A 26,689-nucleotide genomic window follows, 5' to 3' on the forward strand; every position below is an offset into this window, starting at 1 on the left:
AATACAATGAATCTGACCTTTTGATTTTGGAGACCCACTGAATGGGATTTAACAGCAGCTGAATGTGGAGGCAGGGAGTGAGCCTCAGGTGGAGAGGAGAGGGCAGAGTGAAAGGAAAGCCATGTACAAAAGTCCAAGTGTACGCTGGTTACCGAGCTGAAATTGGCCTTGCCTCTGGCTCTTTACACCCACTCCTGCTCTCTCTTTCTGTCCCTCTCCCTTGCTGAATGGCTCTCTTTGTCCTTCTCAGTAACACGCAGTCCCCAGCCGATTAAATGTGGGGAATTAGTAGTCAATTTTAGCCTACCACTCACACAAACACACTAAACAGCTTAGGGTGGTGGGGCTCTGATTGTGTTGTTATTACAGTTCACACGTCAGCAGCGTGTTTTTCATTTACTTTTTTTTTTCAACCTTCATTCGCTAACTGCTCCATGTGTTATCTCTGAACCATCGATGCTGAGTAAAATAACTCTCTTACAGTTTTCTTTTTTATAAATAAATTGATTTAATAGATGACAACAATAATATTTTGACATTGCTTTTCTTGTATGGAAGCAAAATACTCAAGTGAATGTATAGCGAACACTTTACAAAACTATCCAGAATTATACAAAATGGAGGAAGCAAAAGGGTGACACACAACGCATTATTACTTACATAAAAATAATAACTACATGGTAAGAGGGTCAGTATAAAATGATAAAGTATGCATCACGTAATAAAGGTGAAGCTTGTCTGTGGTAATGACCATTATTCACATTTCTGAAGAGGAAGAGGGCTATTTGGGCACAATATTGCAAAAAAAAAAAAAAAAAAAAAAAAAACCTGTAAAGACGAAAAACATTTTGGCCTACATGCAGTGCAGAACAGTGGTACATGTGATTCTAATCCTTAAGCAGGACCCAAAGCTGGCCAATTATCTGAAGAGATTTGGTTGAGACTTTGTACTTTGTTTTTTAACTCAGTTACTAGATAAATCAAATGTAGATAAGCAAATAAAAAAAGCAAAGAAGAAGACTAAAGTGAAGGTTTACTGCTCTGAAATGCTGAATACTTTAATCGTTATTATATCAGGTATTCAGAGTCATATTTCTCCTTTGCTATTGGCACAAAATGAATAGAGTTGAGGTAAGTGTCCAAGACTGAGTGATGAGCTGAAATACATCTTTAAGAGCTCTCGTTCCCTCTCTTTTTCCTATTTTCCCCTTAAAAGCTTAATTCTTCAGTTCTGTGAAGTCAATGTAATAAAGGGACAGAAATACAGAGTGTGCTATCTACAAAGAATAACAAGCTTGCAGCTATCCTTTTCTGGCCATGAAAAAGCAACCCCAGGGAACATCTTGTTGAAATAAAACAGTGGTGCGGATGTATTAGTGTAATATCAAATCAATCACAATAAAGTCACACCCCTAGGATATCAACAATGACAATAAACTTACTACTCATATAAAATAACACAATAACATCAAAAACGTCTGCTTTAGTTTGGTTAATAAAATCTGATTATGTCACTCTCACCCTGTGTTCTCTGAGTTAAATCAGAGTCACTCCGTCAATGCAACGTCTGTTCACCCTCAGTGTCCCACTCGTCTAACTCCCATATACACACTCGCTGTACATCCCAACCTATAAATTTAAGATGGCACACATTTGTTAGGGTTTTATTCGTTTTCTTTGATTGGCTGTTGTCCTGTGATTCACACTTTACACTGTGTGAGTTTGATAAGATAAGATAAGATAAGAATCCTCCAATAGGCCCGCAGTGGGGAAATTCGCATCGTTTGTGGCTGTTTTTTAAAACTGTGTAAGGCCCTGTGGGTGCGTCTTGCATTATATTGGCTAAAAAAGTAAAAACCTCTTTTATAACATCAATATGGCACACACACATCCACTGACACAAACTCACACTCACATATTTGCACACACACACACACACACACACACGCACACACTCAGATCCTCTCACACGCTTCCCATATTTCCCTCTGCTCAGCTGGTCTCCCTCAAGGTCTTGTGAGTGTGGTGTAAACAGGCTGCTCCCAGTGTGTGGGGCTGTGAGAAGGGGCCACGCTGGAGGGATCTCCTATGGTAGTGTACAGAGGCCTCTGTGTAGGGCCCATGTAGGAGAAGGCTGAGTACAGCCCAGGAGCCTGGCTGGAGTGGGTGTAGTATGCCCCAGGGGCCTGGTGCTCTCCATACTCAAACTGAGCCCTGGAGGCCAGAGAGGGGAAAGCAGAGCTGTAATGAGGGAGGCTGAGCGGGGTGTAGGTGACGTGGGTGCCCGAGGAGGGAGAGGACGAGGCCTCGGCGTAGTGGCTCCCAGATGCAGACTCACTCTTGATCTGGGCCTTGGAGGGATCAGAGGAAGACGGGGAGGCCTGAGGCTGCTGCTGCTGCTGTTTGGAGAGCCAGGCGGGGTGCCCGCTAGCAGCAGCCAGGGCGTAGGCATAAGAAGAGGCCGAGGATCCAGCTGCTGAGACCCCGGCTGCACTCTGCGGGTGGCCGTTTGGAGGAAGGTACTGGTCAAATTCGTTTACATCAAACGGCTCAATGTTGGACATCACCTCGTGGCTGATCTCACCAATGTCCATGGTGCCAAAGTCGATGTGAGGCTTAGCGCTCGATGATGATGGACCACCGGATGCCCCTTCAGCTCCCACCCCGAGGGCTCCCCTGGACCCCCCTGATCCTCCAGCCGCTCCTGCCGCAGCCTCCCTCTTGGCATCTGACAGTTTCCCAGACTGGAGCTCTGTCTTTGGAGTGGTGGGGGGCGTGGGTGGGCTGTGACCCTGACCTAGAGGAAATAGGGGAAGGGACAGCATGGACAGGTGAACTGTGACATCTCATTTTAGTGTTGCCTTTGATTTTTAATGTTCCCTTTTCTCTTCACCATGTATAGGACTATCTATTAATATCTCAGAATAAAAATTATGATGATTATTATGTGCAGACTCAGAACCAGTGAGCCACCTACCAGCAGGATGGTGGTGGTGATGGTGGTGGTGGTGCAGGTCACTCAAGGGAGATCCAGCCCCACCGTTGTGCTCCAGATGTAGGGTTTTGTAGTGTGACTGGGAGTGGCCGGCTTCTCCTTCCCCCTGACTATCAGACTCGCTAGCAGGCGTAAGTTTGCCGTTTTTGCGTCTCCGGGGCTGGTACTTGTACTCCGGGTAGTCCTTCTTGTGCTGTTTCCTCAGCCTCTCAGCTTCCTCGATGAATGGCCTCTTGTCGCTCTCGTTCAGCAACCTGGGGGTAGAAAAACAAGGGCCGACTTTAGTCTCATGATCCTTCTGTGTTAAAGTAAAAGTATTTTCTTCGTATGTGTCTGAAAATCATAAACATTGTCACATTCAACCCCGTGCGTAATGGATAAATAGAGAAAAACTGCAAGGTCAAACTCGCAATTTAGGCCGATATAAATGTAACTGTGGCACATACTACACGCCATAATTAAAGAAACACAACAAAAAGCACCAGGATGACTTCTGTTTGTAGGTGTTTTCCCAATTTTCACCAATCTGTTCACCTTCACACGTTCACTATCTGCATCCCCACTTATCTTTTACGCACAGGCTACACAGGAAATGTGCTGCTGTATGGCTGCACTGTTCTTTTTCTGGGACAACCACCCCATACAAACCTCCACAGTTTGCCCAGGGTTTTGCTGAGCTCCGCGTTGTGCAGGTGGGGGTACTGATCGGCCAGTTTCCTCCTCGCCGCCTGCGCCCACACCATGAAGGCGTTCATGGGCCTCTTTACGTGGGGCTTTGCCTTGTTTCCGCTGTTTACGCGCACCGGCATAGGCACAAGTGTCCAGTCATATCCGTCCAGCACCTGACTCACCGCCTCCCTGATGCCGATGGGGAAGCGATCGTCCTCTTCCTCTGATTTGGCTCCGGACCTGCTTCCATTGTCCCCGCTGCCGTCCCCGACGCAAAGCGCGGTCAGCTGTTGCGGCGGCCCGGTTAGAGGTGAGTCCTGTCCCGGAGGCACTCCGGGTTGAGTCGGTGACAGAGAGTGACCATCATCTGACCCTCCGGGACTCAATTCCGCCTCAGACAGGCTGTGCTCCTCGCCGGACATTTCGTTGAACTTTCAACTAATGACAAGATAGCCCTCGAGTGCAAAATTAGTTTCAGGGAGAGGCCAAACTATTCAGTGTAATTAAGTCGTTTTAATTAAACAAGATGTCTGGTGTCTATGACTATCCCAGCTACTGCTGACTGTGCTCAGGCAAAGCCATACTGCTGCGTAAAAGTGTCCAAATCCTTTCCAGCGCTGTCTGGAAGTCCGTTTCAGCAAAAGCAGCTACACCTAAAAATCATATCAAGTATATCAGAAACATTTCAGTTCATACAAAGTTCACAAATTAAGAACATTATAGGGTGGCTTCAGTTTTTTGTTGATTTTTTTGTTTTTTTCATTGACTCAAACATGACCCGGTTTACTTCAAGATAAACAAGTCAAGAGATTAAACGGACTAAATTTGACCAACAACAACTACGTTTCTAGTCAATAATAATAATAAAATAATAATAATAACAATGCTGTTTGGACCCACATCAAAAAATAATATTTCGCCTGTAGAATAATTTCATCAAAGTCAATTTAACGCTGAACCTCTCAGAATAATAATATAATAATAATTATACACCCGGAACATAAATTCTGCGATGAAAAATTCCTCTTTATCCTATAGATTTAGTCTTTTTTTTAAATTACATAACTTACCAGGTTAGATGTCCAGTGGCTCAACATGGGAGTGTGTGTGGCTGACTGTAGAGCCGATGAATGGCTGCTCTGTGTGGCAACACCGAAGCTTAAAGAGCGCCTTGTGAGAAGGTCTGGGAGGGAAAAAAAAGTGATTGAAAGTGGAAAACATTCCCAAAGAGGCAGCATTCCAGCACATAGTCAGCCCCGCCCCCGGCACCATGATTGGTCCGCTAATTATCCCGCTGCTCACCGATTGGTCAGGAGCAACACACTGTTAATGCCCGTCTGTCCGTCACAGCAACATTTCCAGCAGAGAAGAGGTGAGATTTTACATCGGAGTGGCTTAAATGACTCTACAGTGCGCCCATTTAGAGGCAGGAGAAGGCCAGCTTTGTTGGCCGTGTTGACATGTTATATCAAACAAATAAACAATCGTGAGGAGAGTTATTGCCTCGTGTGGTCACGTTCCTCAAAAAAGCAAAAAAGAAAAACCCAAAAAACCCCCAAATCCTGAATTGTAAAGTTCAGCTCTGATTTAACCGGATTCAGTTTGATAAGGAAAGCTTACAATTTACATGATGAAATAAAAATCTTGCAAAACTTAACCAGAGAGACATGAGTTCAGTAGCCTCAATGAATACTGGATCTTATTTGTAAAAGTTGACCTACATAAAACAAAAGAAAAGAAATATAGATCAGGTATGTGAGGAAGGATATATCTGGGTTATGGGGGGGGAAATAAATAATAAATCCAGCATCAACATTTCTCTACTTGACCACATGAGAGTATGACAATCTTTTAAAAATCATCAAAATATTCTCATCATCCAGTTCACTCTGGCCTGCCAACTCGATTAATTAGATAATCAATTAACTTATAAAAGGTTTTAATTAGAAAGAAACCCACCCTGGGTTCAGCAAAAGTGGACAAATGATGCTGGGACATGATAACAAATATTCACTCACACAGATAATGTTTTTGTGAAATGGTATAACATTCCCAAACATGCTCCTGTAAAGTTTTGAAGAGAACTGATCCAACCTAACAAGACCCCCCTTTTTTTGTTCCTCACGCAGGCTTTTCAGGTTTAGTTGGACAGCTGGTCTGTTAAAGAGGGACACCGATGTACAGCACAAAGCATTTTGAAGCAAAGACAACACATCACCTCCTATAGATTATTCAGTATTCAGTCTAATGAATAATCTGAAGAAAGTACAATAGTGTTTTTATAACAGAATAAAAATCAGCTACTTTCTTACTAATCTTTACATATTCGTGAATTAAACATATTGCAGAAATACTGACGGCATGGTGTATTTTTAGTCTGAAATACGACCAGAGACAACACAGGTTTCTTAAAATGCAGTGTTTTTATTCCCTTTAAAACGTTTATGTCTCTGTATTACGTCCAATACAAACCAATCAGTCCCATGCAGCCACGCCCACGACGATGATGTCACGTAGATAAAAAATGACTTTTGAGGGACTTGTAAGATTTTGGATTAGTGAGTCCATTAAGTAATATTGTAGGGAAAAAAAGTTCCACTTTATCTAAACTCACCCTACAGTCATCAGGAGTCTGTCAGTGCTTCAGCTTTAAGGCTGTTGTTTTTTGTTTTTGTTTATTTACATTTGCTTCATTCAGATAGGGTTATAGCACAATTATTTTATCAGAGGTCCAATCTAATACTCTCATCTGGTTAATTTCGTTAAGTGAAACTGCTGTAAAAAATTAAAAGAAGGTTGGAAACAAGTAGTTTGGAGATCAGAATAAATTCACAAACTGTTGATTGTTCATCTGACAAACCCTTGAAGAACGTTTCTTAATTCACCTTTATTTATTATTTCCCTTTATTTAACCAGTCAGTCAATCTAATCAGTCAGCCTAACAAATTGCAATTGTTTCGTGAACTAAAACCAAAAAATACTGCAAGTGAAAATGTTGCATCACGCTTTGTAGACCACGATTTGTGCCGTTAAAGCATGGCCTGATGGGAAAGAGGAGACTTCAGCAGCATCTGATGTGCACCCGGACACACACACACACACACACACACACAATGCAACAATAACCCCTGTGTGTCCGCTGCCTCTCATGTGGAGCCCGACTCTCGGTTTTCTCCCTCTCTCTCTCCTCTCTCTTTGCTCTCTTTGTCTCCATCTCAGGTGAATTGTAGCCATGTGATCAAACGCCCAAGCCTCTATCCATTAACCCTCGTAAATGAAAAAATGGGGAACAAAAAGCAGTTTTGTGCTGCAAACATGGAAAAAATTGATAACAGAGAGCGATGTGTGCGTCTTTCTCCCCTTATGTCCGAGCATAGACACCAGTCGCGCACACATAGAAAATACTCTGCCGCAGCCGGGACGCACGGATCTCTCTGTTTCTCCCGCTCCGACACCTCTCTGTCTCTAAATACTCTCTGCAGCACCTGGATTTAGGCCTCGGAGGTGCTGATGATAGTTGGGATGTGTTTGAGGGCTGAAGGGGGTGATGGTGGTGTTGATGGTGGGGTGGGGTGGGGGACACCTTCATGCTGCACCCCACCGAACAGCCAGCAACGCTGGGATCCTGCATGAGGCCTCCGGGGCTTGTGAAGTGAGTGCTTTTGTCTGTACTAGCTGATATGAGGGGATCGTTGCTTGTTGTTTTGCGGGAGAGTTTAAGAAAGGAAAAAAATGTTTGTGGGGACTGGAGGAAACTGCGGTTTTACGGAGGGTGTTTGGTTAGTGCAGCTAGATGTGCAAAGCCCCCCCACCCCCCCGGGGAGTCTGTCAGGCAGCCAGGTCATTTTTTAATATCATGCGGAGTGCTTCCTTACTGAAAAAAGAAAAAAATCCATCGCAAATTGTAGTCATTTACTCTCTCCCCCCTTATATTTACTCTGCAAATAAAATATAGTCTCATAGTCTATTAGCCCGTAACATATATTCCGCAATTTATCAATAACTTCAGCACCAAACGATATCTATCGATCAACGAAAGTGTTACAGTGACTTATAATGACTTCAACAAATCTGTGACATTATTATCCATCGCCTGACTGTTTACTGTAAATAATGTGGTGGTTATTATATATCTGTTGTAAAATTTCTACTTCACTTCTCATTCTGTTTTTCCAGTACTGTGCACTCATACGTTAAGTGGTACCATTTCATATTTAAGTAGTTTTATTGTTGAAATTAGAGATTGAAGAAAGCATGTGGAGGGAAATATTTAGGAAAATCAGCCTGAAAACTTTTACTGTTGGAAAAAAAAAATCTTTTGAAAATGGAAATAATAATATTCACCTGCTGTTTAGAATTTGCAGCTCGACAGGATTTGTATTAAATTCTTTTTCCGCCTTTGCGCGCAAAAAAATGAATAAAATGTGTAACATAATTTAAATTGTTTTAACTAAAACAAAAATAATCAAAGAACTTTTCCTCAAGTGGACCGCCGAGCAAAAAAAACTGTACGAGCTTTTCATTAAATATGCTTAAGTTTATTTATGGCCTTTATCGATGCACTTATACTATAGATTCTAATTATTAAAATCCGTACGGATGCCAATCGAGCAAACTGAGAAAAGCGTCGTGGCCTTCAAAGCTTCATCTGAACGAGATGTCCGATGGTTAACAAAGTCAAATCAGTTTCAGTTCAATTCAGTTTATTTATATCGCGCCAATTCACAACAAATTTATCTCATGACACTTCCCAATTAGAGCAGATCTAGACCAAACTTCTTTAATTAAAGTGTAATACAGAGAGCCCAACATTAACCCCTGAGCACTTTGCGACAGTGGCGAGGAAAAACTGCCTTAAGTCCTGTGCGTTACTCAGAAAATTAAATATTGTTTCACACATTAAAGTCTATTTCATATACGAAAGGAATACAAAGAACGAGACGGACCGTGTCGTCCATTGCTTTCTTAGTTAATTGTGAATTTGTCAGAAAGTTGTTTCCAAAGCCTCCATGTCACATTTTCGTTTCACCAAGACGAAAAGTCGCTGGGCTGGTATTTGAAGATTTTAATTCAGATAAATGACGTGTGTGGCTTCCTGGTTTTGTTATCACTTTCTCCCAGTTTGCCCGCAGGTCTCGAGTTGTTCAGCTGAACTACAGTCTAGAAAATAATAGGCCTCATTTTTCTCTAAATTATGCTGGTGTCTCTATATATTTCAGATACTTTTCTTTAAAATATTTACATTTCGAATGACTTTATGTTTTTGTATTGCTTGCTTTTCTAATCAAGCATCGCAACCTTTTTTTTCCTGCCTATTCACGTTGCAGAGTTGAGGTTTTTAACAAACTGATGAACTTGAAACTGGTTGGTCTTCCTGAGAAAGTGATCATCAAACTCTTTCGGTTTGACCTGGAGTCTGGAGTGCTGATATGATTTATTAAATGGGGACAATCAAGTATTTCATTTCTATTTCTATTTACTTTTTTTTCCCCCCTCTCTGGCACTTGGAGAATTTATGTGCATCAACATGAGCCTCATGATCTTTGAACATCCATTAAGTACAGTAAAGCAGAATAAAAAGCACAGTATGGATATCATTTTGACATTTGATCCATATCGCAGAGCTAAAAAGCTCATTTCAAGCTTGTGGCTTGTTTATCTTTTCTTACTAAACAGCACATGGATGTTCCACCTGTCACCCACATCTACAGACAGAAATATCACCTGTTCATTTCTTTAAGCTGATTCAGTTCAGATAAAACAAAGTAAGCTTAAGTCTTTTTCTTGGAATCTGAAACCGCCATGCATTTTCAGACATTTCAGACATCTACGTCCTGTGCGAAACTCTCACGAGCCTCAGGGAAACTGAAACTTTTTTAGAAAATAGAGCTCACATGGTCGCGTCAGTCCCTGTGTTAACCTGCCATGTGACTGCAGTAATGGGCCTCTCCATGGCTGCACAGACCACTGGGTCACAAGAGCCCGTTTCCTGCGGCTCCTGGGGGAGAGGATGGGAGGACGAGGTCTCATGATCAGCGGGGAGGTCAAAGATCACGATCAGCAAGGGAGGGGTCAAAGAGTCAGCCTTCAGGTGCGCGTCTCGTCGTGGTGTTTCACGTGTGAACAGGATGAAACTGAGTCCGTGATTCTGAGGTGGATACGTTTATGTCTGAAGGACATTTTGTTGCAGATGATTTCAGGTAGAAACTGAGATGATCAGGTGGTGGAAAGGACGAAGAAAGTAGGAGAGGAAAAGACAGAGAGTACGGTCTTCTGCTATGGCCTTAATACTTGAACAACTCCCAGGGGAAATTCCGGAAATCTGACGATGGATGGAGGGAAAAAGGCAAGAGAAAAAGATAGAGAGAGAGAGAGAGAGAGAGAGAGAGAGAGAGAGAGAGAGATGCAGACAGTGTGAGAGAAAGTGTGAGAGGGATGCAGATAAGGGAAGCATGCACAGCGGTCAAATATTCACATGCTGGGTCACATTCTGCATTAAACTGTTGTATAATTAGTGGAAAGCATTCATTCTCATGTCAATGGGCACATTGGGCTTGAAATGAATGGCGCCACTTGTTCCAAATAATGACGAACTCAACAAAAAGATCAGAAATTATATGTCAGAAATGACACAGAAGAATGTTTTCTTCATTTCCAACGCAAAATGCTCCCTAGATTGAGAATAACCATTTAAAATGAGTTTATCTGTAGATACAAGAGCTCTCCTCATGCTTTGGGTTTCCTTTGCATTTTCTGCATTTGTGAAAAACATTGTACTTAATTCATAATTGCTATTTCCTCTCAGGGTTTGTGTGAGAAACAGTCGAGCTCAGTGGTTTTGCATGGGGAATTCCAGCTCTGAAGCCAGGCTATCAATAAAACTGAATCTCATGTGACTCCAATATTTTGACTCAGACTTTCACACTGTACTGTGCATCTCATTAATTCCCCTCCAGCTAATGTCTGAGAACACAGTGCAAGTGATTTCACAAGACAAAAGAAAAAGGAGATGACATTTCCACCACCTCAGCGGTTTTGTGGGTCAGAAACATTCAGCGATAACCGAGGATCACGCAGTAACTTGCTGTGACTCTGTAACACGAGGGCTGGATGTCAAATTAGGTATTTACACAAGATTTGAAATGTATATGAAAAACAAGGGTCGTGTTGGGCTTTCCAGCAGGCTATGAGTTTGACTCTCAAGAATACAAGGTGGGGCTCAGAAATCTCATCTTGCAATTTTCGCTGGGAACAAACTGGTGAATTTATCCCACCTGTGGCTGCAGGTGTTTTCTGGATTTATCACAGAATTTTTCCACCATTTTAGACTTTGTAAGCGTCGATGATGCAGTGACACACCAACCATAGGGATGAATAAAAAATGATTCTCTATCTGACCTCTGCCACTCCTTTTTTTGCCCATTTTCACCCAGTAAATTAGTGCAGCTGCACCACGCTTAAATGGGTCCCCCTCTTTTTTTCTCTGAGAGTGTATGTGACCGAGCATGAATCCTCTCTTTGTGCTCCGTCTGCAGAGTTTCCCCCCTCTATAGTTTCTTGCCCTCTTCGTCTCTTTTATTTGGGAGAGAGGGGCTTCGGTTGCGATGGTGGCAGCACTGGTGAGGTGGTGGCGGTGGTAGTGATGGTGGTGGTGGTGGCGGCGGCAGGGAAGGGGGGGGGACAACTTGTTGGACCACATTCCTGTGCAGCTGTGGAGGCTGGTGCAGGGTGGGGGGTGGAGGGCAGAGCAGGATCATCATTGCATTGCAGGGCATCATGAATGGCCTATTGTTCTGCGGTTTGCTGCGTCCGCATCTCTTTGCTACAATCTCAGCCTAAGAGACAAATGGAGGAAGAGAAGAAGAACAGAGAGAGAGATGAGGACAGACATTTGGACGTTTATTTGCAATTCTGGTGAAAGAATAAAGCCAGAGTGTGAGAGAAAAGCCTGAGAAATAAATGAAGAAACCTCATATTTGTGCCTCTGACTCAGACGCAGGAGGATGTTGAAACATGGTGATGGTGATGATGAAGATTGGGATGACGGTGACAGGACAATGGTAGCATTCATATTGTGACTCCATGACAGTTTTGCCCCTCGGTCATACGTGCCAGCACGCTTTTTAGTCATGCATATGTGTCGGCCGCAAGCAACACTTAAAATTCCTCCCTCTGCAACAGTTGGAAATATTCCTTTACTTAATTTTAAGAATATGACACCACTGTTAATGTTTATTTCTGTATTTGTATTTGTATGAAATCATGCTGTTATACTTGTGGAGGCTGTTTAGGTCAGTGTACATTTAAAGATAATCTCTCTGTTACTCTTTCGGTGTGATTACTTGTTGCTTGTATTGTTTGTAATTACTGTGTCTCAGTGTGATCGTACATAAAAATAAGGAAAACTAAAATAAAGAGTAGATTTGGATCAAATGAATCCAGGTGAGCTCGGAGGTCTTTAATTAGCAGCCATTCGCATAAGAGATTCTGTGGACAGCTTCACTTAAGACCTGTAACATAAGAGTAGGCCTGCGGCTAAGGATTCATTTCATGATCAGTTGATCTGCTGGTTATTTTTTTTTTAAATTCTTCACTGTTTAGACTGTGGATTGTCAGAAATCAAAACTTGCAGAGTCCAAGCTGTCATTTGAGAAGCTGTCGCAGTTTCTGCATGGGAAATGACCGAAACCATTCAAAAAAACATAATTTGTATTTAACAACAGAATATTTTTTTAAAATTGATTTAGATTTATCTGTAAATAGTATAATCTGTTTAACTGGTTTGTAGTTGGCATCGTTTACTTGTGCCTGCTTATTCTAGTGTTTGCTGTGAAGTCTCTGGCAGAAAACATCAAGAAAACAGTTAGTGTTTGATATGAACTGTCAAAAGCCGTTGTTTAGAAGTCTTTGTGCTTTATTTGCAGTTCTTGCCTTTTTCTTCATTCCATAACTTTAATCCTGTTTTTATGTTACCTTCTCTGCCTTTGTTAATCTGTCTTTCCCCCTTTCCTACTCCTGTAAAGCTATTTGTAACTTTTGTTTTCAAAAAGTGAAGCACAGGCAATCTATCAGTCATCTAAGCTTCTGCCAAAACAAAATCTAAATTTTACCCATCAGTCATTGTACTGTCTCCTTAAAGTTTAAGAGGTTCGGACAAATGGGAATAACCCTGAGCTAACATATTTTATCTGTGATCTGATCTGAAACCGCAAATAAAGTGACATTTTATAAGAAAACAAGAACATCTCTGTCTTGATTTTAAAAACAACACTTAAATTGCACCAGAGACAATAATTCAAATACGAATTCTGTGTGATTTTTATTTTTATTTTTATTTTTTTTTAAACCAGACAGAGAGGGAGAGACAGACAGAAACCCGCACAAACTTTCCAATCATGAGTTCTTCTCAGAACATTTAATTAGTCTGCGTGAACCAAAGAGAAAGAGGGAGCGAGCCTCAGGGGTCTTAGGAAAAGATGTCTACATGAAAGAGTCTGTTGTTGTCAGAGCAGAGGGCGAGTTAAAAGGCAGAAAGATGGATGGAGAGTGAGAAATATGGTGATTTATGACGTTCCTTGTGTCTGTGATTTGTTTTTTTTCCTTCTTTCTTTGTATTTGAATATTTGAATGATATGAGTGACATACTTATTCCACTTTGAAGTATGTCACTCCACTTGTCGGATTCATGGAGAAATCGCCTGGCCGTGCATGCAAACAAGCTGATAGACATGACAGGAGCACAGAAAGGTGTTCAGACGCGCAAGCAGACGGACAGATGGACATGCAGTAATCTGATTTAAAGTCAGTGTAATGCATTCGGCTTGGGGTGGAGGGGGGGTGTTTGCCTCTGCAGGTTGCAATACAAATACAAAATTCAGAAATGTCCCTAAGATGTTAAGTAAAGCTTTCCAACTAGCAAACTAAATTTGAATTACACATCCTGAATTTGGATTTGTTTTTAAGATAAGCTCTAAATCAGTTTTCGAGATTACACAAACATTGAAGACTACAAGCACATGCACTTTTGCCACGGTTTAAGAGTCAGTAAGATGGCTCTGCCCAAAGACCTACAGCTTCGGTTGTTCTTTCATTACTCTACCTGTATGATGTTAAAATCCAAAAGCTTTATGAGCTTCGATTTGAAATTTTAGGTAGTCTTTTTGAAGGCTTTTTTGGGTTTAGTTAATAGTGCAGACACAAAGACAGAGTGTGGAGAGCAACAAAGGACCCTCACCAGGATCAAACCTGGGATGTTAATGTTACATGTTATCTGTTTTACTCATGTGGCCACCAGGATGCCCCAAGTGTTACACACTCAAACTGCAAAGAAAATCTTGGTCTAATTTCGGGTGATTTGCTTTTACATATTGCACTGATCAAAAGTCAAAACACAAATCACAACATGAGATGAGAAGTTACAGCAGTTGATTTAACTAAATCAGGACCAGCTCAACCTGCTACATGGCCACAAATGACCTAATAAACTCATTTTCTAAAATAAAAAACTAAACAGTATTGAATGTGTCTTGTCGGTTCAATATAAAGCTATGGCCATTAGCTTAGCTTAAGCAGGGGGAAATGGCTGCCATGGCAGCGTCCGAAGGTAACAAAACCAACTGCCAACACATCTGAAGTTTGATAGCGAACAAAATATGCCTCATTTGTTTAATTTGTTAAAAAAAAAAGAAAAATAAAATGTTTAAAATTACATTTTGTGATTTTTCAGAGGTTTGGTAGACAGACATATTCCTTAAAATGTCAAACTATCCCTTTAAAGCCATCATGATGTCATTTGACAATTGGCCACATTCATATTCATCCATGTACATTACAATATTTATCATTAACAATTCTTAAGTATTTTGGGGAGCGCTTTTGCCTTAATTTGAAAGCAAAAAAGTCAGAGAAATGGACAGGAAATGAGGTGAGGCGGAGGAGTGTTGACCCTGAAGAAGATCTCAAACTAGGGATGCTGTCAGTTCAGCATCTTAGTCACCTTGGCCAGCAAGACACTATTACTTTATTTTAATAAAAACCACAAGCCACAAAGGAGATATTGAAACAATTAGATCAACTGAATGAATCTGCAACAGAAATACAAGACAGACAAAAATACCAGATGAAAGAGGTCAGACAGACAGAAGAACCAGCAGACAGGCAAAAGTATCCAGAAGATGTTTGCCCTGTGGTGCTTCCCAGCCTGGTTCAGTCAGCCCTCCTCTGCTGAGCTGAGCTGTGGTGAGCAGCACACAATGCTCCTCTGTCCCCCCAGTGAGCTGCTTCACAGCTCCACACCACACAACACTTCATTATGGACCCAAAGATCCCCCAGCCACTGCTCCCAGTGCCTAAATACTGTCCCCTGCTGAGCACACACACTGTCACTGGTTCTGGTCGCACAGCCCGAGGCCACAAACAGCCAGTGAGGCCAGAGAGGGCATGGAGATATACAGGGTGTCACGCACATGAAAGCACACGCACACACTCACACACTTAACCTACATGAAGATGGACATGCACCACCTTATTAGGCCAGATCCCAGTCAGCCATTATCAGCCTTAACAGAGGTTACTGAGGCCACCCAGCTGCCTTCACTCATGCACGCTGATGACGGGGGGTGGGGGCTGTGACGGCCCGGTTAATTACCCAGCATCAGAAAAGAGGATGAGATGACAGCAGGGAGAGAGGTGGATTGCATGGAGGGGGAAATAACTTGTTAGAGTGGACAGGGGGAGGATTTAACCAAATCCAAGATTGTTTGATTACGTTACAGGAGAGGAAGATAATGGAGGGAATTTCTGCCTGACTATCATGCAAAGTGACTTGAGCCAAGACGCTGTCACCTTGCTTGGTCTTGTGAGCACTGTCAAGATGTAAGAGGGCAATAAAAAAGCAGCAGGGTCCGGGGCATGGAGGTGGGGTGTCATTAGAGCATGTCATCTTCCTAATTATCAGTCATGTTAATGATAAACAGTGGTTCATCAGAGGTTAGTACTGGGTTTGAGCCTTAGCACTCTGTGTGGAAATATATTTCAGCTACTCTTTTATATGCACATTAGAGATAATATCGAGGCATTAGGCTCTGAACTGGATTTGGTCCCCTTGTGCTGTGCACCTAAATAGTTCATTTCAATCAAAGGGGATTTAAGGATAGCATTTTATCCCGTATTATGTTAGCAACCTATGCTTAAACAAAGTAAATCCTAATCTATGAATATTACAGCAAATGTAAAGGAATATAATCTACCTGCACATAACCGCTGTTGTTAAATCCAAATTATGGCTTGCTGAAAAGGGCTATTGTTTCGGTTTGTATCCTGAAGCAGTGGTTCCCATTTAATGGCTTGTGACCCCTTTAAACAAAGCAGTATCTGCTTACAACCCATTGTCACTGGTTACCTACGTCTATGGGATTTTACCCCCTAAACCTTTGAAAGGACCCTGCTGAGAAAAAAGCATGCAGCAATTTATGATAGCAAAATAAAGATTAGAGATATTAAAAAAACGATTAACAAGATTTTTTGTCACACCCTAATGCTTTTCTATGAAGAAATGAGGGAAAACACACCTCTTGTATAGTGATTTATTGGCACACAGGCAGACATTGAATAAAAAATAAGAAAGCAGCACACTTTGACCCCGAGGCTGGGAACCACTACTACACCAGCAGATCATTAACCAGAGAAATAGCAGGAAGGATTTCTTCAAACCAGTGTTATTTTAATTTTAGTTATATTTCAAACTCTCTCATGCTGATTTTGGCAGATTAACTAATAACAAGAAACCCACACAGAAAACAGCTTCATCATACAGTGCCTGGCACTGTTGTTCACGGTGGTGTCACTGTTCAACCACATGGGGGAGCTTGTACAACAGCCAGAAACATGTTGTCCTCTAAATCACAGTGAGAAGGACTTCTGTTAGCTTCTGATGGTGTTTTTGTGGTTATTTCCCTCCTGTGTACACTTTTCATTTCGACCTTATTATTCCTCCCAAAGCCGTTCACCTTCTACTCCTGTCTGCTGTTGCTCAGGCCAGTCCATCTATGTTTCATCTATTTCTATCCATCCTTCACTCTGTGGGACTTCTGAACTGAGACGCAATTTTGTATTTGGGTCAGAGTTGCGCTGTTACATTTACTCTTCAGGCATTCCTACATTGGTCTTCTCAAAGAGTGAGTTAGTAGGGGTTGTAGTAACAGGCATAAAGCTGAAAATGCCCAAAAATGAACATTCAAGACCAAATAAACAACAGTCACAACTGGAAACATGTATTTTTCAGGTACTGTTTCAGAAGAACTTAATACTCAAAAACTGCACCATTCCAGCCAGTCTTACTTTCTGTTTTTTGGTTAATGATCTTTCTCATTCATGTCAAGGTCAGCATCACTGACATGAATTGCAATAGAGCTAACCCAGTACACAGTACAGTAGCCTAAACACCCACTGAGCTGAACGAGCCACTGCTTAGTGATGGGCTCCCTCTGTATAAGAAAATGTTTTCTGTTTTTCTCTCCAATGTCCACCTGCTGCTCTGCCTCAGCTCTTGAGTTTCCAGATAGCTTTACTTGATGCTAAAGCGACCACTACTGCTAACTATTATTCTGTTCTTACTACAGTTGTTCACCATGCAGCTGTAATAGGCGAACGTTTTAGGAAAAGCTTACATGTTGTTGGCACAAAATAAAAAAAGTTGGGTCTCACAGTTGCCTGCTTTGCTTGTAAGAATGAACCACTTACACTTGATTCAAAGACAAGACAAATAAGATGTGTGTGATCTCAGCAGAAAGAGATGGCAATTAGCATGGATAGACTATTAAATCAGTGTCAAATCGTGCAACACAGACTCAACAGAGACAATTCAAGCATTAACAGTAAATACTGTCGTTTATTAGGTGCTTTATTCATAAAAACAACACACTGTTCAAAGTGTTTATATCTACTGATAAAAATTAGAATAAAGTGCTTGTACTTCACCTGTGTTTGAATAACTGATTCAGAATTCAGTTTCATGTTTCAGGATTTAATTTATCTGAACTTGTTGTCTATCATGGAAAAACTGATAAAATGTGAAAAACAAAATAGCTTATTTATTAGATGTGAAAAGTAACAGAACTCAGGTAGGAAGACAGAAGGTCAAAATACAGAAATAATTTACAAGTGTGTTCAAGTTGAGCATTTGTGCCGTGCTTCCTTTAACATAAATAGATTTTTCTCTCATAAAATGTATCTGTATTTAATGCATAATTATTTTAAAATGAAAACGAAAGCATATCATATTTACAAAGAAATCAAGAACAAAAAGCTTGACTTTACTGTAGATCATGTACTATCATACTGAATAAAACAAGAAAACAAGAAAGATACCTCATTTCAAGATAGCTCATGACTGGTCAGTCACCATGTTTAAAAGTGGATGTGCTGAGATGCTGATGTTACAACTGAAAGTGTAAAAAACCTGAAACTAGAGCAAGTTATAAGCTAAAACTGAGTGGATTTTTTGACAGCTGCAAAAAGTATCCTTCTCTTCCTTTAGATTTACAGCTTAAATTGTGCCTTCCGTCTTTTATTTGTCCAATAGTTCAATAAATTGATTGGATGCACACAAACAAAGAGAGGAAACAAATGAAAGGGCAGCCATTACCAATGATTACACTCCTGACTCCCTGCTGATGTATAAAGGTAAGGTGGGCTGAAGTCTTTCGAGGCCCATCTGATTCTCTGAGTCCAGAACGCACAGCATCTCTACCGTCTGCTCCTCCACAAATGTTTCTTTGAAACCCAAGTGAATATCATCTCTCATCTTTGTCTCTCTGTCACTTCTAAGATTCAGGCTCCCTGCCTCCTCCTTCACATCATCCTCATCCTCGTCATCCCCACAGCACAAAGCTACCTCATTCTCGTAGCAGAAAGCGCTTGGGGAATGAGGACCCAGTAGATGGCGGGCTGCCCTCTGGGCAAATGGTGATGGAGACCGGGAATAACTTGAGCTAGAGGATGAGGACTGCCCGCCACAGTCCGTCATCTGGCTCAGTTCCCTGGCACTGCACTGAGGTGTAGATGGCACTTCATAGGTCTTATGGAAGCGAGAATAGTCTACGTGGTAGCGGTCACCCTTCTCAAAGACCACAGGCTCAAAACGGTGACCCCACAGGATCTCCTTGGCCAAGTAGGAGCTACGGGCCTGAGTGGTCATAGCTGTTGCCTCAACCATCCCCTCCAGGATGACCACAATCTCAAAGTCCTCCTTTTGCAGATCGGTGCGGCTCAGGTTATACAGAGGACTGTTTTTGTTGATCTCATGGACCACCACAAGTGGTGAGACCAAAAACAACCGATCTAGGCCATCGTCATAGCCCACATCAATGTCTGTTTGCTCCAAAGGTAGGTACTCGCCTTCAGCCGTCACATGCGGCTTAATGAGTTGAGCACGTACGTGTGCCTCAACAATGTGGCTTTTGCGCATATTCCCCAGGCGCCACATGAGGCACAGCTTACCATCTCGGAGAGCGATGACGGCGTTATGCGAGAACAGTAAGGTCTGTGCCCGCTTCTTCGGGCGCACCATCTTTGCCATGATGGTACCAATCATGAAGGAGTCAATAATGCAGCCCATAATGGACTGCACCACCACAGTCACCACAGCAACTGGGCACTCTTCGGTGACACACCGAAAACCATATCCAATGGTGGTCTGGGTCTCTATAGAGAAGAGGAATGCCCCAATGAAACCCTGGATGTGGAGAATACATGGCCGCCATTCACCTTTTCCCTCCTCTACATTGCTTCGAGGACCCCCTTCCTTCTCAGGAATACGAAGGTCAAAATCTCCATGTGCAAGCGCAACCCCCCAGAAGATCAAGCCAAACAGTAGCCACGACAGAAGGAATGTGGTGGTGAAAATGAGCAGCAGGTAGCGCCAGCGTATGTCCACACAGGTGGTGAAAATGTCAGCCAGGTATCTTCGTGGCTTATCCTCCATGTTGTTAAACACCACATTGCATTGACCATTCTTCTTCACAAAGCGGCTGCGCAGGCGGCCGGTGCCCAGATCCAGACCCAGACGACATGAAGGTGAAGCACGACAGCTGTTGTGGACGATGGGTTCATTTGTCACTCTCAAAGACAAGGCCCCCCGTCCCTCTTCACTTCCTGGACACTCTCCTGCTCCTTCATCGCCCCGCATACAGGCCCCTGACAGTGTCTGCTGTGTCAGAGGACTGTGGCCGTTGTGGAGGCCCAGGTTGGAGATCTTCAGGGCATCTTCATCTGTGGAAACGATGCTGTATCTGGCAGAACAGAGGGATAAAAAAAGTAATTCAGTAAAACTGATAATTTATTAAGCCTAGAGCCTCCTAGTTAATATTGCCACCACTGTGAAACTTTCTGTTAATTCTAGTAAAAATGCTGCAGATCATTTATCTTGCCTGCCAGTTATCCTTGATATTGTACCTCAGTAGACTAAGGACGCCATGAGCAAAAGACTGAAATTACTGCTACTTTATCTATCCATTCAGTCAAGAAATGATGAACCCATTTAGAATCCAAGAAATGAATTGGCATCCAAGTATCATGATAGTATCAAACTGGAGATAAGCATATCATCCCAGGCCTAATTTATAAGATGTTTTCTAAACTACAGATACAGTGGGGCAGCTTAAAATGGTCGGAGAGCTCACCAGCTGTTTGTTTGGCACATGCTAGGCTGTCAGCCCCTGTCAAAAGATCCTTGGCATTGGGTCTAAAAACTTTTCTGGGGGAAACCCTGTAAAGTATGTGTTTGGTGAACATGAGGCTCACTTGGCTGGACTCCAAATCCAAAACAGCAGGACAAAGGTGCTGGCGTTAGTCATAACCTTTTACTAAGGTTTCCATTTAATAAGGAAAAATAATACACAGTGGACAAACTATTGTGAACAGGGATTTTAGATACTGTAAGATACTGTTACATAGGTAGTGAGCTGGTTAGCTGGTAATGCTAATGTTATTCATTCATGTTATTTATATCATTGTACAGAAAAATACTCTGCTTAAATTCATTTACACTTTTGCTGTGGTGTTTTTGGCTTTGAAAAGGCTGAAAAAAATATCTTAGCATCTGAATATTACTCCCACTACAACACTACTTCAACATGTGAAGAAATCCAAACCTTGACATAACTTATCTATTTCAGCTAGAGCTAAATTTAAATAGATAAGCTATGGGCAGCCAGTTGGTGTTCAGTACCATAACTATTTCATACTGTAAGCCAAGTAAAGTTTAGCAAGACAAAGAACACGTTATCTTGTAGGGTGCACTGATGCTTTGAGCTGACATCTCTACTGATTCTCGCACACCAGCGTCTTCTCTGAATCTTATTGCTGTTTCTTTTTTCCATATACCATGGTTCCTGTTTTTGTTGTGGATTGTAAATGTCATAAGAAATCTGTTTTGTTTGTTTTAACTGGAATGTGCATCAGAAATCCCACCCCACTGTCTCCATGCTGGCTGGCAACTTGAGGAAAAAATTACATCTTTTTTTGTTTTCTGCCTATTGAACAAGCTGCTATAACATGTAATTTACCTTCTTCTTTACCAATCAGCCCTAAACTGTTATTAAGAACAACCTTTAGCTTGCCAGGCTGTATTAATTTTTGTTCCATTAAAAGTTAAATCATTGATAAGTTCTCATGACTCTCTAGCAAGCTAACAAATCTGCAGATATAAATGTTATGGGTAATAAAGTACTGAGTCTACAGCTATGCAAACTGAGGATCATGAGTTTAATGTTTGTGAGTCATCTGCATGGAAATATAAATGGTAATAAATAACTGATGAGACTGATGATCATGTCGGCAGTTGTGAATATTAATCAATAGTTCTTAAATGTGTTGTTTTCCAGTAGATCTGAGGTTAAATGTTGTATTTGGAGGTGAATCTGATGAATTACAGAGTCCATTTTTCACAATCTGACAACCCAAATGTTGTTCTGAAAGGTGGCTTATAACTGAAATATTACACATTAGCTGAAGATTTATTAGCATTATAACCTTCAACTTTTCAGAAATATATTTTATTTCTTTTATAATATTGTGCTTCCAGTAGATATTTAAGCATAGGAACAGAAAAAAAACTAAAATGTCTTCAGTAAAGCAGTTATGTTCATTGACATAGTTTTATCCTCTTTTACCTGTTGACGCGCACCGCTCCCATGGCACCGGTGATCATCAGGCTGCGTCTGCGAGGGCAGTAATGTAGGTTGGGGCGGGCAGTTCCAACCATTAAAGTACTGTTGCCGGACAGGGAGGCAGTATGAGCTCAGGCCTGTCTTGAATTGGTTATCAATGCTGCCTTCTCATGATTCATCTTCTGTGAACACAGGGGACAAACAATATTTCTTCAATCATCAGAATGGCGCAGGTTTTACAAAAGCAAAATAATGCTAACATGCTAGTCCTCATACATTGTCACCCTTGTTAGCAAGCATGTTAGCATTGGCAATGTTTGATATTTAACATGAAACACAAAGTAAAACTAAAGCTAATGGGAAGGGTGTGAGTTGTAAGTAGGCTACTTGTTTGTACAAATTGCACAAATTGAAATTTTGACTTGATGATGGCACCAGTTGAAAAGTTAAGGGTTTTGCAAAATCACGACAGAGTATCCTGACGGTGACATATGTCCAAAGTTCATGGAAATTTGTCCAATAATTGTTGAGATATTTCACTCTGAACTAAAGCGGTGGAAAGACCAACAAACCAAAGTTACCTTCCAAAGAGCAGTTCCACTAGCGTGGCTAAATATTAGAGACATCAAAAATCTCTTCCTACAAATTTAGCCTTGCCATAATGCACGTATCAGACAGTTTTGTGTAATGAAAGCTTATTGATTAGGTCCTTGCTAGTAGTTAGCCTTAGGGACGTCCAGGCCAACCAGGGGTGGAAAACCAGACAGCCAGTGGAACGGACAAAGGTCTAAAAAGAGATGAATCAGTGGTAATCTACTGTTAGAGGAACAATTGATCCACTGTTTGGCCTGGTGACAAGGTTGGAGGGTGATTTCACTTGGCTTATTATGTCAGCAAGCTGGGAATCAGCAGAACCAAAAAGTACAGAGTTGCATAACCAATAGAAAGCCAACAGCACGCAATGAAAAAGGGCCTTACTGGTTTATGTTATATTGTGCGTGAATCACTTTGGCTGACATAAATTAGTTGACAGGATCAGTCTGCATTAATTGAAGGTAGTAATGGATTGTCTTGGGAAAAATTTCGACGACTGCAGTTTAAAAGCCTTTGTTCGATATTGCTGTCATGTCAATAACAAGCACAAGCAAATAGAAACCACACACGTAAACACACACACACGTACAGATTTTGAGGGGATTTGGTGTCATGTAATGAGGGATGGGTACAACCCTTGTGTGTGAAGCTTCCAGATTCTTTTTTCCTGTTGCACCAAAGACAGATGTTACGAACTGGCTGCTGATTGGCCGGATGAAGGGTGATTTTCGACTGGATAATCTCAAAAGGGCAGATGATTACGTCAACTCAATAACTCCCACAGCTGGAGGAGTGTGTGCTCTATGTGAAATCACGATCTTTTCTTAAAGACACAAGCCAGTTTGCCAGGTTACGCAGGTCAGCTCCATGTCAGTGCCAGCAGCATCGCGTTTGGGATCAGGATAACTTTTAACACAGTTCACACGTCAGTCTGTTTACCCCCGCTCTCATCAGCCGATAATGTTGATGAAGAGCACCCCATGATTTTCATATTGCTATCACTTGTTTATTGTTTAATATCTTGTTAATATTTCTTATGTCATATGTCTTAGTGTTGTTTGTATTTAGTTCTGTGTCATGCCTGACATTTTTGTCCATCACACCAAACACCAAACTATTTACCAAACATCGAAATGTACATAACAGCCTGAAAACATCAGTTACAGCATTATATGTAGTTTTTTATAGTTTCAAATAACATCTATGAAAATTTTCAAATAATAACAAGATAGCAAAAGAAAAATAAATAGAAATGCTACAAGCTTAAACTTTAAGGAAGCTTCACCTCAGTCTCTGTGCATCACAAAATCAGGTTCTGTTCTTATCTGTCTTGTTTTTTCTCAAAGGATTGTATAGTTACCAGTAGGTAGGACATATAAGCAAAATGCCACATTGTATAGATACAATTTAAATGGCACATTGAAAAAATCTTGTGTCTTGCAATGGTTTAGTTAGACAGGATTTTTGCTCTGTGGTGGACAATAATGTTTTATTGTCTTATTGTATTGCATTTAACCAAGAATAAGTCACTTACTAAAAAAATACTGCTGTTACTTCTGAATATTGATATTTATGGTTGTCATCATCATCATCATTATCACATATAAGCATTTGTAAGAAGTTCTGACATACAGCCGATGGACACTGGCCTAACAGACAAATACTACCTTCATAGAACTACTTCAATCTGTAAAGTCCAGTTGCTTCTGCTCTTCTATCCTGTTGGTCAAAATAGGTGGAATATGTGATAATATAATGCAAAAATAACATTAAGAATTAAGTGTTGTTGTCTTTAGAGCGTGACAAAATTTTTATACAAACAACAGAAACCACAAAGTGTCAAAGTTCATTCTTAATCTTGTAAAGAATCAATCTGACAAAATAATCCACACTCAGTGTCCACTAACTGATTTACAGAAATGAAGTCCTGAAAGTGCTGCGGAGTGGAATCATGTCACAATCCATTGCCATGAGAATGAAGCCACAAACTCTAAGCGGACCTGAAGTTGAGTTTTTTTTTTTTTTTATGTAGCTTATTCACCAAAATAAATGTTTTACATTTATGCAAACCACAGATGTGCTAAGTTTGTACATTTCATATGCACCATACTGACTTTGCAACATTATGTGTCACAATATGTTCGTATGTACATAAGATGACTTTTTTATAAAGAAGAGGAGGATGAGGCGATGATGGTGTGAAACCTGGGCAAGATGGCTGCCATATGAAAGAACACTTCAAGCAACTAAAATTGAGTCTTGTTCATTTTACTACCCATGGGAACATTTTGCAAGCGTCTTTGTGATAATTTAAAGTAAAACATGATCTTTTTCTAACTTGGTGCCTAAACCTAACCAGACACTGAGAACATCTTTGTCACAATATGAAAGAGAAAAGTGAACATAAAGAAACATAAAGTTGAAACATAAAGATGGGTAAAGTTTCAACATAGCCATGGTTTGTAGAAATGTATATTTCCAAGATTTATTCTGGTGCTTTAGTGTTGTTTTATCCACACACACACAAGTGTGTGATTTTAAAGATGACATGAACTTGTTTGATATAATCTCATGAAAATTGAAATCAAGCTTCACAAATTTAGCATGTGCCTGGAAATCAGTCAGTTTTGCTGATCTCATATTATTGTTTCCCTCTTTATGACTCATCAAAAACTAATCCATCCAAACTAATCCACTTAATCCATATTTTTTTCACACCATTCCAGTGAAACTTGATAACTTTACCAGCTTTGTTTACATGGCAATTTATGAGAATGAGAAATTAAAGAACAGCCTTTATGTAGAAGTTAATTTTTTTTAATGTGCTGTTTTATAAACGCCGAGAACGGTAAATATTTTCGCAGGCAACACTCTGTATATGTCTGGCTTATATTTGTTTTGTTTTTTTTTTTTTCTCAGCTGACAGGAGCCCCGGGGAAGAGTGGCAGTAATTAATGGTTGATCATAGTTACTGTTTTAGCCGTCTCCATAGGAACATTTCTCCTCTCTCTGTGGGGTTGATTTGCTGTGTTGTGTGTGTGTGTGTGTGTGTGTGTGTGTGTGTGTGTGTGTGTGTGGTGATGGTTTATCATGTGAGACAACTTGTGAGGAGGAGGAGGCGGAGGAGGAGGAGATAAACTGACTGAGGAGAGGAGAGAGGTAAATAGGACTCTCCCTTGAGTTAATCGTGTACCCTCTAACCCATAAAGAAGCACCAAAACCTGCAGTCCCACCAAAGAGGTCTGCAAATAAAGATTATTATTACTGTGTTGAAGCGTCTGAGAAGATCTCTCAGTGTCTGATGTGGCTTTCATCCAAGTATGTCAGGGCAGCTAAACTGATGTATATTACAGCATAATCCAATGCGAAAGAAGGGATGTAGGAAGTCCTAGGAAGTCAAATACCAGATTACTATGTCCCTTAATCTCCAAATCCAAACAACAATATGAAAGGTGCATGGCAGTTGCTGCATGACCTGGCTTAAGCCCTTTTGTGTAATCTGAGATCTGATGATACGTGAAGAGGGGGGCAGAGATAAGCCAAGAAAGAGAGAAAGAAAATACATTGATAAACTGTATGGGCTAAAACAATGGGCTTTACAGGTGTGAGGGCTTCCACGCTGGACACTGTGTAAGATACGGATTAATTTAAAGAGATTATGACGTCAGGGGATGTTACTACAGCACGTCATGCTATTTACAAAAAAGTGAAAGATTTACACACACACACTCACACACACGCACACACCGAAAGCTTGGAAAAATAAAGCCTTTTTCCTCCTTTGTCCCAGTCTAAATGCTTTTCTAAAAGGCAAAGAAATGAGTGAAAATACTGTGTTTGATTAAGCCATGAATTTCGGAGCTGATTCCCCTTTTTTTTCCCCTTTTCCTTTCTCATCATTTCTGTCCAACATGACCTCTGAAAACTTACATTTAAAACTCAAAGGACAGCACTGGGTCCACACTGTGTCCTAGTCCCACATGGGGTTCAAACAGGGACCTGTGTGTGTAACAGACACACTTTGACTTATTTTGAGTAGAATTTTCATTTCTGCTACTTTATACTTTTACTGCACCACATTTCACATGCAAAAATTGAACTCTATTTACTGGTTACTGTTCATTTGTATGTTATCTTGCTTTCAGTTAATCAAATATGATGCACTGTTGATTATTAATTGAGGCAACAGTACATACAACTGGTAAAATATGTTGTTCTTGGAAACATTAAAATGTGGTTTACACGTTAATACTGTAATAATAAT

At 41.0% G+C, this 26,689-nt stretch overlaps 2 protein-coding genes across 2 annotated transcripts; both read right to left on the reverse strand.

Annotated features, from left to right (window-relative positions):
• Nucleotides 1–463: 463 nt before the first annotated feature.
• On the reverse strand, nt 464–4,850 carry LOC124071278 (transcription factor Sox-10-like). The gene is made up of 4 exons (XM_046411818.1): nt 4,735–4,850; nt 3,644–4,317; nt 2,978–3,249; nt 464–2,797 (listed from the first exon to the last, which is right to left on the reverse strand). Exons 2-4 carry the CDS (start codon nt 4,084–4,086, stop codon nt 2,007–2,009), a joined length of 1,506 nt encoding a protein of 501 aa, XP_046267774.1. The 5' UTR covers nt 4,087–4,317; nt 4,735–4,850; the 3' UTR covers nt 464–2,006.
• Nucleotides 4,851–17,852: 13,002 nt separating this feature from the next.
• Nucleotides 17,853–22,064, reverse strand: LOC124071283 (ATP-sensitive inward rectifier potassium channel 12-like). Its single transcript, XM_046411832.1, has 2 exons — nt 21,835–22,064; nt 17,853–19,953 (listed from the first exon to the last, which is right to left on the reverse strand). Exons 1-2 carry the CDS (start codon nt 21,924–21,926, stop codon nt 18,315–18,317), a joined length of 1,731 nt encoding a protein of 576 aa, XP_046267788.1. The 5' UTR covers nt 21,927–22,064; the 3' UTR covers nt 17,853–18,314.
• Between the last annotated feature and the right edge of the window lie 4,625 nt (nt 22,065–26,689).

Source organism: Scatophagus argus, chromosome 2 (assembly GCF_020382885.2).
Source record: "Scatophagus argus isolate fScaArg1 chromosome 2, fScaArg1.pri, whole genome shotgun sequence".
NCBI lineage: Eukaryota > Metazoa > Chordata > Actinopteri > Scatophagidae > Scatophagus > Scatophagus argus.